General features: G+C 31.2%; 1 protein-coding gene across 1 annotated transcript; it reads right to left on the bottom strand.

The window, feature by feature from the left end:
* Nucleotides 1-1,231: 1,231 nt before the first annotated feature.
* Nucleotides 1,232-4,594, bottom strand: LOC108906782 (growth/differentiation factor 8-like). The gene is made up of 4 exons (XM_018710141.1): nt 4,100-4,594; nt 3,253-3,486; nt 1,945-2,342; nt 1,232-1,804 (listed from the first exon to the last, which is right to left on the bottom strand). The coding sequence occupies exons 1-4, from the start codon at nt 4,500-4,502 to the stop codon at nt 1,637-1,639; spliced, it is 1,203 nt and encodes a 400-aa protein (XP_018565657.1). The 5' UTR covers nt 4,503-4,594; the 3' UTR covers nt 1,232-1,636.
* Between the last annotated feature and the right edge of the window lie 9,475 nt (nt 4,595-14,069).

Raw genomic sequence — 14,069 nt, 5'->3', positions numbered from 1 at the left:
CTTGAAATGCTTAATGAACCACGAGTCTAAAATCCTGAATTTTGAAATACAGTGTTGAAAATTAAAAAAGTACATGGTGTCCCAATATTACCACAGTTTCCTGCTATTAAAATAAGCAGGTTTAACTAAACTTATCTCTAACCTAAGTTACTTCGTTTAGTCGTTACAGAGCACCAAAAAAAAGTTTTTTAATTTAATACTCTTGTGTTCTGTTATAACTGTATATCTGGTGCTGGGCACTAGTGGAACTCCCTTACGAACTAGAATCCATTTGCCTCTTTGGATGGCTAGTGTATGGCAGCTTTAGGAGGTCTATGTATGGTAGATTTAGAAGCTGTGCATCCCTAAGGATCTTCACTGCATCAGGGTGGGCTATGGGGGTTTTGAGTTCGGTTTGACATTTTTTGTGAAAAATGTAACTCGGTTTAGCGAGAATCTGGAAATTTTCGAAACATGGATGAATTTCGAAGAGGCGTACTGCATTCTACGACAATATCTTTAGTTATTTCAATTTCAACAGTTTGTATCTTGAAACATAAATATCAGTGAAATAATTATAATGTAATTTTCTAAATTTACACTGAGTTTCCTTTGAAATTCTTGAAAATTGGAGCAAAAAATGGGTATTAGTGAGCAAAATACGTATATTAACAAAAAGGAATATGTGCTAATGTCATCGAGTCGAAATTAAATTAAAAAATATTGTTCAGGTTAGTGGCAACCTCATATGTTTGTCTAACTAGGGCGAAAACCACGCAATATAGGTAAAAAATGTGTACAATAGGGGAAAAAAATCACCGGCGCATTCGCCATTTTATAGAATTTTATTTCATTGCCAGTTATTAGAATTACACATTTTAATATTCGTTCAATGACCTTACTTGATTATTTTGACTTGGTGTATTGTGAAATTTAACAAAATGGCGGCTGCTTACGATTAACAACATTGCATTGTACAAAACTTTTGACGGTTTATATTCGTACGACGTTCAACGACCTTCGTCGGATTAATTTGGCGCACAAGTTTGAAAATTTATCAAATTGTTATATAATATCCTAATCACCTTATTAAATTAGTATATGATGCCTAACTGGAAGTATCACTGGTTGCATAAACCTCAACATCGACAAACACGTCTCTGACTTTTATTATAAGGCTGTGGTTGAATTAAAATAAAAATAAACCCGCAAGTATTGATGTTATATTAAATAAATATATGTAGAAAATATTTAATACAAACAATAATAAATTAAAAACACACATACGAACATTACCTATAAAATCTAATATCACTCACAATTTCATCGCCTAATAATTGACTAAGTTTTTAAGTATTTTTCAAAAATTACATACCCGTACATAAAATAAAAATAAATTACCGCTCTTTCACTTTCGCTATTCTAAAAGTAAACGACTTAATGTAGGACTTATGTAATTCCTGCAAGGGTATACCACCGTTTACAAATTACAATCTCTTCCGCAGGCGCCCTTCGCTAAAACGGAAGCTCCTAACGGATCACAATATATCAACAATTAAACCCGGAACGTCCAGAAATGAAACGTTCTCGGACCTCCGGATATCACTAGAGTCAAAATACTGCCAAGAAACTATCACGCCTACGTAATTCATACGATTCACATGCACCCGCAGGCCTCTACGATCATGTTAGACAAAAGTTTCGTCGTCAAAGTTTTGTTGCTGTGCATGTAAACTAACTGCAAGGGCTGGAACTGCGTCGCCGCGCAGCAGGGCGTCAGCTCCGGTCGGGATCCTCGGTGCTTATTTTGCCCATACATCACCTTCTGCAAAAAAAAAATAATTAAATAAGCGGACGCAATTTTAAATAATTCTAGAATAAATCTCTGCGGGTTACCAACTGAATTTATAATTAAAAGATAAGGCAGGGCGTAATTCAGATTAGGAATAAAAGTATAAAAAATACCTGTAATATGCTGTTATGTTGCGTAGCACTGAGGGTCATTGCGGACGCGGTCATACAGGATCCCCTGCAGAAATAGGCGTTGTACCCTTCGGGCTTGATGATCCAGTCGTCCCAGCCGATGTCGGCGAAGGAAATGTAAAGGCTCTCCCTGCAACATTCGTTGATGCCAGGACCGCAGTTCGTCGACCGTTTCGGCCTCCTGTGAGTTAGGGTCCTCCTTTGCTGAGAGTGGGTGTAGATAACCAGGAAAGGCTTTAGTTCGCTCGCGAACGATATTGGGGACTGGGATTTTGACATACCGCATGTTTTGCAGACCACGTTGACGGCGTGCGTTGGGGAATCTTGGTACGCCAACCAGTTTTTTACTACGTAAGTAACGTCGACCTTCAACCAGCCCTCTGGAAAAAAAAAATGAGCAAATAAGCAACGGTAAAATACCTACACCGAGAAAACGGTACTGGATGATAAAAGTGCAGAGGTTAGTGTAGAATTAAGGATAAGATTTAAATAATTCAAATATTAATAATAAGAATGCGAAAGTATTGTTTTTAGTGTAGAATTAAAAATGTTTGTGCAAAATTCATTTCATAGTAAATAATCAAGCTAATTAAATAATTTTGGTAATCTCGCTCAAACTGGTTATAAGAAATAAACAATTCTTCAAACATTGTTTACCACCATGCAAAGTAGTAAATTATAGGACCCCCTTCAAATATGCCAAATATTTGTCTTGAGTTTGTAATAATATTTTCCCAAGTTGACAAAATCAGCAAACATAATATATATATGTATATATATATATATATATATATATATATATATATATATATATATATATATATATATATATATATATANTATATATATAATATAATCAGGTTAATTGCAAGAAAAAACCTTTCTACGACATAAAGCAAAAAAATCCCTATGAACATGAGTTACAGGGTGATCAAAATGCACTGTCAAAAATACGTACATAATACGGATTTCTTCCAAATTTTACTGGTACATTTTTTTTATTAGCTCAAAAGACACAATGGACCTTAAACAACACATGTAAAGGATTACATCATCAATTTACTGACTTTTTTTTATTATTGTTTTAGAAAAAATACTCTCAATTACCTCCTTGATCTCTACCATTAAGAATGAAGATGAGATACTCTAAAGACCTAAATTGACATATGTTCATTTCTATCAGATCAGTCATGTGTTTTTGGCAGTGCACCAGTTCATGGAAAACTAATTCCCTGCCTCAGTTTGATACCATAATACAACGCATATATGTGGAAAGTAAGGCATTCGTACCTGTCATACTGGTTTCTTGAATGGCAATGGGTTTGGTTTTCTGAAAGCTTTTATTGCTGTCCCAGTGGGCGACTTCCGATATGACGAAAGTTTGATTGTGGGAATCCATACTGTCCCTTTTCTTGTGAAACCACAATTCCGCAGTACTAACATCCGAAGTGTGAATATCGGTCGGCATTTGAAAAGGAAGGCAGGCAGAGGGAAACCTGACTTTTCTCAAACATTTCGCCTCGTCTGGAACCCAAAAATTAATACAACTTTCGAAGCAAACTCGATTAAAAGCCAGTTTTTTTTGTTTATATTTAATTTTTGTCCTAAATTTATGCTTTGGTTTCAATAAGGCCAGTGCCATATTTATCAAAAAGATTTTACTGACTTTATTATTTCAAATGGCTTACTTATATGCATGACTTAACAATTTTGCTGCATTTATTTTGTTACTCGCGAGATAATGCATAACATAAACATGGAAATAGTAAATAAGTGTGTATTTCCTGGATAAGTATTTTTAAGGTCTAGTTAACTAAAACTATCGTGATTTTTTAAATAATTTATTTTGGTATTGTCTACATGTCAATAATGTTTAAACTATTGCACCAGTAAAGCGCTATCTAAGGTAGTCGTTATTTTAAAACTCCAAGGGTTACTTTCTTTTTAAGCCTCAGTCCCCTATAAAGAAAATTTTTCAATAAATACATTTAATTAAGTGCGTATCAATTATTACGATAAACTAGTTAGTTAAATGATTTATTGTGATCGCAATGAAGAGAAGCGTGGTAGATAATCCTTTGGTAATTTTAGGTATGTGGATTCGACAAATTAAATTAATTTTAACAACTTAATTTACCTTCATAGGGGAAGATAATAGCCTGGGTGGTTTTCCCGTAAAAGTCGTCTGAGTAACTGCTTTGGAGGTTTATGTCTTGATCCGGTAAGAAATTTTCGTACTCCTTAACAGGTTTAGGAAGCTTTCCAACCGCCACGGTAGGTTTCTCCTTGAGCCTGAGTTTTTTTAAAATTTGGTTTTTGATGTATTCTATACGAATTTTCGTAAACTCAGTTTCAGTCACTGGAAAACCCGCCACCTGAGGGTGAGTCTGGGGTGTTTCATCGACACTATTTTCAACCGGTGCTTGGACTTGGTCGTGCGAAAAAAACGAACTAAATACGGACCGCACATCCGACATGTCAGCGAAAACACCATCAATCGCCAATGCGACGAGCACTAAACACAGATTCCGGTATTTCATTTTGAATCGCCGCTATTTTTTAAAAACACACACTTGCTTGTTTACAAATTGCTTTCGATTGATCCTGGAAAGTGCAGACTTAAAACATAAACTTTATTCCCCACTCTTTTTCTTGACATTTCTGTAACGAATGATACGTTTGAACCTTGAACCCCTATTGGAAATGGAGTATTCAAAATTAGATAATGAGGTATAATACATTTCACTATTTCTAAAGCACGCCATCATCTGTGACCACGTGCTCGTTGCTCGCGTACCAAAAAAATATTTACTGATTAATAAAAAATTATCTACGAGCTTCACTTACTATCACCCGCCAAGCTGCTGTATCATTGCACCAACCAGGAGTCATTTTTGATTCTTAGGAAATGTGCTATTTATTTGTTCCCTTTACTTCTGGTGATTTCGCATATTTCACTACTCACTTTGCTGAATTATTTACGAGTTCGCATAGCGTTTAAATTTAAAAACAAGGCCTCAGCCAGAAAACACATATTTTAATTGCACAGGGTAACAGTTTAACAATTAGTTTTGCTCAGTTTGACCACTTAAAACAGATTTTTTACTTAAAATATTTTATAAAAAAAATTTCGAAAAGTTTGTCAAATTATTAAGTGCCCAAAGTCTAGACAAAAACATTTTATCGTACGTATTCAAACACGCTGAAAACGCTTGCGGAAATTACATCATTTAGTTTTAATTCTAGGATTTTTTGATATAATTTTAGTTAAATGATTTAGTTTGCGAATTATTAAGAATGTCATATCATTTAAATAGTCCGTAAATATTGCTTTATAATATTTATTTAACTAAAATTGTATTACCTTTTGTTGAAACATTCTTTATATTTATATCTATATATAATATCAAATTCAGTGGTAGATGAAGTGAACTGTAATGCTGGGTTTGTTTTAATTTACATTTTACAAAAAATCCTGTATCATTATACCGTTATTAATAATATGCAATTAATTTTTGAGACCATCAACGCTAGTAAATCGGGTACGAGAAATTCAAATGTGGCCTTTTATTACATCTAATAAAAAAAATCGAAAAAAATCACGTATCTTTTTGTTCTCAAGGTTTAGCAACAAACGAATATCGGAAATGAATTTGCAAGGATCAAAACAGTCTAGTTGTTTGTAGTTTCCAGATTTTTCCTAGAAAAAAGTTTTTTTATGAAAAAAATTGGGAAAACTTCCAAATCTAAATATTAAAGTGGGCTCAGTTTTTCTCTGCGTTCTACAGTTTACCGGGAAAATGAATTATAGTTAAAATCCTGTCTCATGGGTTTAAACAAATAATTACTTTTCGGCGACAGTCCTAGTAAATCGGGTACGGGGAATTGAAATTTGGCCTCGTTAATACAAATAAACAGTTTTCGCGAATTACAAGAACAAAAGTTAGACGAAACACTTTAGAACAAACTTATAACTTCGCTATAACGTCAGCAAATTTCTAGAAAAAGGGTAATTCCAACCGTAATAATTAAAAATACTTTTTACTAACGTGTATTAGTTAAATGATTTAGTTTGCGAATTATTAAGAAGGTGCCACAACATTTAAATAGTCTGTAAATATTGCTTTATTTTATTAACGTAATTAAAGTTTTATTACCTTTTGTTGAAACTTTCTTTATAATATGCAATTTAAAATATGTATAATAAGAATTATAATAAGAATAATAATTGTATTAGAATAAGAATAATAATTGTATCATTAAACAAATTCAGTGATAGATGAAGTGAATTGTGATGCTTTGTTTGTTTTAATTTACATTTTATAACGTCTTTTCTACGAAATTTCCGTTGTGAATAATTGCTTTTAATCTGAATAGTCATACATTGTTGCTCAGAAAATACATAAATACGAAATGTGTTTTAACCACACATTATATACCATATGTGTATTTTTTTTTTTGAATAATGAAAAATGTTACTGATATACAGGATATAATAAGAAAGTAAAAAAGTAGTAATAGTAGTAGTTAATGGACGTGTATTATATAGTTAGACAAACATTTTTATGTACGGGCGAATTCTAGCTTTAAAAAAAGAATAATGAATTGTTATCATAAAATGCTTAATATACTTTTATCTGCACCATTTTGACCTAACTTGTATAGATATGAAAAATTATTTTAATTGGCTTTGATAATAAAGTTTCTTATGAAATTTTATATTAAAAGATTGTAATTTGTGGAAGCCGAAGGAAGCGTAGTGCTGTACAGGGTGTTACTAAGGCCTATATCAAGCTCTAGCGTTTTGTACAGACTTTTTTAAAGACACCCTGTACAGTGTGTTCGGTCTTGAAATGTTCGGTTCGTATGATACTGCATTTTAGTCTAAACTTACTAAAATAAAACGAGGAAAAGGAATTATATGTCACTATTAGTTACTAGAGAATAAAACTTCTTTGAAATGGCGAAGAACCGTAATGAGAATATGCAAAATGTCTTTGACCTTAAATATATAATGTTTATGGTTTTATTATTATTTAAAATTCCACTAGTATAATCTAAGACACTGACTGATAAAACATAAAACATCATCAATTCTATGTATTTATAATAAATGCTTTTCGAAAACCAACAGAATTTTGTAGTGACAGAAAGAAGGAAAACCTTGGGTATTTAAATTTGGCTGCAGCTTTCATCATCCGAACATTTTTAAAAATAACGTAAAAGAGCAATTTCTATTTTTGATAATTTGCATGCGTATTACCAAATTTATCTCATTTCTTGTGATGATAAATATAAGGTTAATACTAAAATTTAATGAGGGAAAAAGCTTTAAAAATAATAGTAATTTTAAATTAACTCATTATCGTCTTTTAATCATGAGATTCTGCCTGACGACAATTGTAATGAAGAAATACACTTTTGCTATGTCATGTTTCTTCTGCTAATTTGATTAAGATGATTGAAAATATAAAAAATAGGAATAACTAATAGAAATGAAAACCAGAGTAATGTGGCAGAAGATAACAACAGCACTATTAATTTGGCGCCAAAGTAAACATATTATTTGTGAACTTAAGGTATTTTCAACATTATAAACTAATATTATCTTATTAACTATTCATCCAAAATAATAAAAATTACAACTTCTACGAATCCTCGAATATCACTAACAACTTCAACAGCAACGGCTTGCTTAAAAAATATTGTGTTTGCAAAAACAGTTTCCTTTATAGATAAGATTAAAATTCCCCAGTGCATCCCAATTTCTTTTTCAAAATCAGTTTTAGTAAACATAATTAAAATTGATTCTATGTAAATCTATCTAACGGACTTTGATTTTCGTGATAATTTTTTTTTCGTTATACATTCGTATGACCTAACTTATCCAGCTCATCCTTCTCTATCAAGGATGAAAATGAACCTTGTCAATTAGGAATAATATCTCAAATCATTAATTAACTTATTATTAAAAATATCAGCCCGTCCAGTTTGACGTTTAGTTATAAATAACACACATAAAAATAGTCTGATACTGATAAACGTTAATTCCAGACGGTACTTTTTTTAATGCCATTTAGTAGAAACATATTAAATTGGTGGATTTTTTTAAACTGGAACCAAAAATATTAAAAAAAAACGCAATCCTAAATCGAGTACTCTTATCTAAAAAAGAAAGGCCCCAAAACTGCGTGTATACAGTTTTTAAATAGCTAGTTGAACACTGTGCCGAACCATGTTCTTCGTGTTAAATTTAATAAAAAAAAAATGTGACTAAATATTTAATATGTTTGATAAGAAAAATGACTGATTTAATATAATTTATTACTAGAAATTATAAAATGAACGGAGCTTAGGTCACACAATCGAGATTAGTTAGAGCAAAATTTGTAATAAACCGACATAAATGCGGAATTACTGATGATAATACTGATAAATGTAACATTTCTAGGAAAACGTTAAGTTTTATCATTTACAAGAACCCAGTCACGTATAGTGATACTCGATAATTTTTTTACATAACTGATGACGGCGTCGCGGAATTTCGTTTTATATATTTTTAATAAACACATGAAGATACGTACAACTTAGGTACTTCGATGAGATCAGATTACGGATGTAATTTTTTTATCATATAATATTCTTAAATATCATGCCTAGTCATGTGATTAAAAACTATTATTTTTTTATCCAACTAATGGATTTTTTAATTGATGATAGAAATTAACGAAAATCTTAATTTATCTTAATTCATCAACAGGCACTGATTTTGTCCAGTTTCATTTGATATTATCGTATTCCAAGTCCTTAGTTCAAATTTTCATTCAACTTTCCAATCGGAACCACGAAACTGTCTCCAAGCGCTGTACGCAGGGTAAATCCCGACATATGCTGAGAAGATCCAAATTACTCTCCACAAAAAGTAGAGGCGCGGCGCGGAAAACAATAATTTCAACTTAGTTTCCAAAAATTTCCGCCGAACACCAAAACTGAAGCAGACAATACCGCCGGAATTTCGCTACAGGACCTTGGCAAACCCATCAAGGACTGTGATCGAACGTCAACCCTGATTCCTTACAGAACAGAATCTGGCCAGTACGTTGTAGTTCATTTTAAATTATTGCCCTTTTGCATTGTACAAAGCAAATGAAGATAATAATCGAATACCCATCCATATAACTATTTTAACAATAAATCCATTTTTAATATTTCGAAACTGTTGATAAAAATTTTGTTCCAGAACTAAACGAGGGTGTACTAGAGTGGGCGGTGGCAACAAAATAAATTAGATCTTTTCCTACATTTCTAGGAATCTACACCGCCTCCGATGGAGGACAATCGATCAGCACGACGTCCACCACTCCACGCGTCCGTTGAGGTTGGCGGAGTGAGGGAGACGTTCGATCATCCCGTTTTCCCCCTAACCGGCAAGCAGAAGACCCAGCACCGTTGGCATTACATAGAGATGTCGGTAATTGGAATTAATGATGGTGAAAGACGACAAAGGTAAAGACTGTACAAGAAAATCATGAAAATCAACCACGTTTTAAAAAAATGTATACGTACGAAACATAAAACCGTATATTAAGAAATTGTATGACTTGCGATTTCAGAGGATGTGTGTTAAATGTCAATAAAAATGTATAATTAATTGAAATGTGAAGGTTATGTAAATAATGATATATGTACATATAACCATATAGATTTGTCATTAGTCAAATAGTACGCTTGTAGAGGTTTAATTCAAACTCATTATTTAATTTAGTTACACTCCACAACGTTATCTTATTAACCCTTGGTGCAAATATATTTATAATTTAATAAACAACATTTTTGCTTCATACTGGGCCATATCCAAGAATAATATTAGTAAAGATACTATTTTATTGCGTCATGTTTCACCAAAAACATTTGAGAGGATCTGTAGAAAATTAATTACATGGTATCTAAACCATGCCCGATAGCAAATTGTTATATAAATATTTTATAAAAAAAAGTTACAGTATCTAACTGACTTTTAATATAGGCCGATTTTGTGGTAGTTGAACTTTCAAAAAACAAAAAAAACGTATCATTGCTTGAGTGGCTGAGTGGGTGGCTTCTAGTTGGCATGATCTCGAATAGATATGTGACCTGATCCCGGACTTGTACTATGTCCTCTGGTACCGCTATATGAGTCAATACACTATTCTTATCAGAAAATTGTTATTTATTGTTATTTCTTTTGCAATATATTAATAACACGAAATTCCCTCACATTTTACACACAATGACGGAGCTGTAGAAGCTAATCTCACATTGCAGGCAAAGCACAATTTAAAAAAATTAGATATAGTCTGGTCCAAGATATATATTTTTTTTAAATAATTTTTAAATTCTAGAAAAGTTATGGGACACCGCTCTACCACCCATTCCTGGGGTCGAAATAAGGTTATTTAGACCAACTCCTCCTTTTATTAAAATGCAATCTACAAGTAATGACCGATATAAATTAATCTATACCTAGCAATTAATTAAATTAATTGCGTGACATGTTAAATAAAATGATTATTTTATTCAGAGAACCGGACCAACTGATAAAAAATGCCATATGTTAAATAATCTTAATTTTCAAATGAAGTTTTTTATCAAAAGTGGACTATCAAAGTAACCTTATAAGCGTCACAAGATTGTTTACTTTTAGTTTATCCACGATCTGCAAACAGTGACTAATTTAAATTGCTTGAATATAATACCTAGCAATTAATTAGTTTAATCGTCCATCGTAAAATAAAATTAACGACTTTTTATAATTAGAATGGAATTTAATCGTTTAAATGCAAGAAATATCACGACATGCACACAACACACATCAAAATGCTAGAGGACATATGTACAGGAGGTTATGGATCAGTTATTTTATATTATTATTATCTCTCGTCAGTCATCACCAATAAAGTATACTAATTTTCTATTAAAACGTACATGTTTTCAAAACATATCGATAAAATTATACCATATGTTATCCGGTCACGCTTCACAGTGGTTAATTTGTAATCATGTCGTATTCTTATTTTATATAAAATTTTAGTTACTGTTTACAATTCAAAAATATAATTGTAGGAGGCAGCAGCATGCAAAGATTTTTAGTACCTAACTATTAAACTCTTACTTAGACATATTTAGATACACTTAATGTTTGGGACAATGGGCCTATACTTTATAATTGTATAGTTATATATATTTTTTGTAAAATTGCTAGAATTAAAAAAATTTGTTTTTTTTTTATTATTTCCTATAATATTAAATTGTTGTTGACCCCACATGGTAATTAATAACTGTCATATAGTCAATTAGTTAGGCGATTTATTTTTATAACAACACGTGATATAAGTATGACCAAAATTCTGTAACTATTATCTACAAAATAGTAAGTCGGATTAGAAATGTCAAACAAGTTTATGGACAGTTAATTTTATTGGAGACGTTCGTCGTTTTTGATTAGTACTATCGTTTCAATGAAATATTCAGCATTTCGTAGACATTTAAAATGACAGGTAACGATGACAGATATTGAGATTTATCAGTTTGGAAATGGTGTTTTATACCCTTATCTAATAAAGCGAAGAGTTTAATGAGGTTGTGGTAATAAAATTTCATTGTAATTATTTATTTATGTTTAAAGTAATAACTGCGTATCATAAAATATGTTTTCCGTTATTTTTAAGGCACAGCGTAGTGTAGAGTTCACTCTTCTCTATCTTGTTAAAGCGACTTCTGTTTTATTTACGTACACTATCTTTATTTATAATTTTTAAACATGTAAACAGGAATAAATATATTTTAAAGAGATAAAGGTAAAGCTATTTATCTCAGGGAATAATAGGGTCAAGAACATAAAATAATAAATATCTTTAATGTTGCATTTTTATAAATAAGATTCGAATTAAAAAATATTTTGCATCTACTCAATATAATGCATTATATGTTAATCAACGTAGCACAAACATTATTTCTTTAAAAGCCAGCCGTATCAAGAATATTATTTAAATTAGCAGTAAATACCGAGGGTGCTGAACTTAAAAAAGATACGAATTTTCCTCTCAACACATTTTAAACAAAACTAATCGAAAGAAAATGTTGTAAAAAAAGCTGTATACGTATTAAACCACATTCTCTAGATAAGTAGAAAGACTGAGAGTATGTATTTTATATCAATTTTACCTACCCCACTAAACATTTTTCAGTTTCTGACATGTTTCAGAAACGTTTCCATTTTTCTTGAAACGTTTCATAAAAAATCCATGCAACCTTCTGGTAACGTTCTAGAAGCCCAAGATGTCCTCCCCAAAATACGTTTCCAATGAAACGTTTCAAAAAATTGGTTTCAGTAACATTCTTTTTATGTTCCATTTATGCCCTCGATATTTTTGTTTTACGTTTCAGTATATTTTCAGAAATGTTTGAGTAACATAATAATTTTATTACCATATTGTTCTCATAATGCTCTCAACTTTAGATCATTTTCATTTCAAAAGCGTTTTTGAAATAGTATAAATAGTGTGAGTATTTTTTTAAATATCTCTAATACTCCTTTGTGATATTTTTATTTGTATTGTGAATGACTTAATTCGAACTAAAAAAAGTTACATTGTATATTAAAAAAAATAAATATGCTCTTCTAGTTTGGGGATGCGGCAACTTTTACTAAGAATTTCTTTCTTTTTGAGAAGCCACTGAAAAAAGTTTCTAATATGGATTATGAATTTTGCCATTCATCGTACAAATAAAAATATCACAAAACAATATCAGAAGCATTAAAAAAAAGCTACACATTTTATATAGTTCAAATACGCTTCTGAAATGGAAATTTTCTAATGTTGAGACCTTCATGAATATGGTAACAATGACGAACTGATAATTAGAAAAAGTTAGTTATGATTATGAATCTTAAAATGGTAGGTACATGAAAAACAAATAACATTACTGAAAAATAATATAAAGTTATAATTTCTTCTACGCATGGTCAATATTACATATATCCTTTTAATAATAATAAATTATACAGCAGAAATAAGGATACAAAATGATATCTTGACAAAGTAAATATCTGTAGGTATACCTAAACTCTTTTATTTAAGCATGCCTATACACATAAACAAATATAAACATTTGTACAAAATATAAAATAAATGACGTCTATTTCACTTGATTCATCCATATTTCAAATAGTTCTCACTGACTAAGTAGTTGCTCTTCAAATTATATCGAAACGTATAGTTGTTGTTCCATTTTCTTAGTTCTTGTCCCTTGTCCTCTTGTCTGTAATAGGTAGTGGGTATAACTATATTTAGGTAGATGTGACGCAAAATTGGAAATCTCTACACATATCGTTTTAAACATTTTGCATCAATATTCATTATTTTATATGCACCTTACAATAACCACAACTGCACACACTACAAATTATCACATAAAATAGCGTCAAAGTAAAGATGAATAACAACGAAACCAAGCAAACTGACAAACCGCAAACCTAACCTAACATAATACGAATTGAAACGACACACGGGAAACAAATAAACTCGGGCTGTTACGCGCAGTCTACGCAAGTCACGAACATACATTTTTTCTAGACTTGTGTTATAAATATGCTACCACATTTTTTTTTCTAATTATGTCTTTATATAACAAAGGCAAATGAACTAACGCTTGAGAAGGATTGGGGATTGAGAGCAAAATTTAACTAATGCCGAATGTTCCATAAGATAAGCAAAAATAGCAAAGGGTTGTTCGTCTGTTATGTTTCCGAGATCGAAAGGGAATGTTTCGAGTAATGTTTCAAACTCTCTTCAATTGTAACGTTTCGGCTATGTTTCACTAAATAAGTTTTCAAGTGCTACATTTCTGTAATGAAACAGAAACGTTTCTACTTAATGTTTCAAATGTTTAGTAAAACATCTCATTTGCAACGTTTCATTTACGTTTCGTGTTTAGTGGGACTGATTTAGGTGTATGTTATTGTTTCTATATGTAACTCATTTAGTTTATTAAATTGACTTTTTAATGGACAGAAATAAATTTAGAATAAATACCAGAGAAGCCCACATCGTAAACTATTTTACAAA

The sequence above is a fragment of the Anoplophora glabripennis genome, unplaced genomic scaffold, assembly GCF_000390285.2.
Source record: "Anoplophora glabripennis isolate ALB-LARVAE unplaced genomic scaffold, Agla_2.0 scaffold5, whole genome shotgun sequence".
Classification (NCBI taxonomy): Eukaryota; Metazoa; Arthropoda; class Insecta; order Coleoptera; family Cerambycidae; genus Anoplophora; species Anoplophora glabripennis.
This window is presented reverse-complemented; position numbering and strand designations above follow the sequence as displayed.

Bases quoted from the DNA above. Each gene is read 5' to 3' on its own strand.
- LOC108906782 (XM_018710141.1), bottom strand. From the start codon at position 4,502: ATGAAATACCGGAATCTGTGTTTAGTGCTCGTCGCATTGGCGATTGAT. The intron at 2,343-3,252 runs GTACGAATGCCT...TTTTTTTTCCAG, and splicing joins TCAAGAAACCAGTATGACAG to AGGGCTGGTTGAAGGTCGAC. The intron at 1,805-1,944 runs GTATTTTTTATA...TTTTTTTTGCAG, and splicing joins AACATAACAGCATATTACAG to AAGGTGATGTATGGGCAAAA.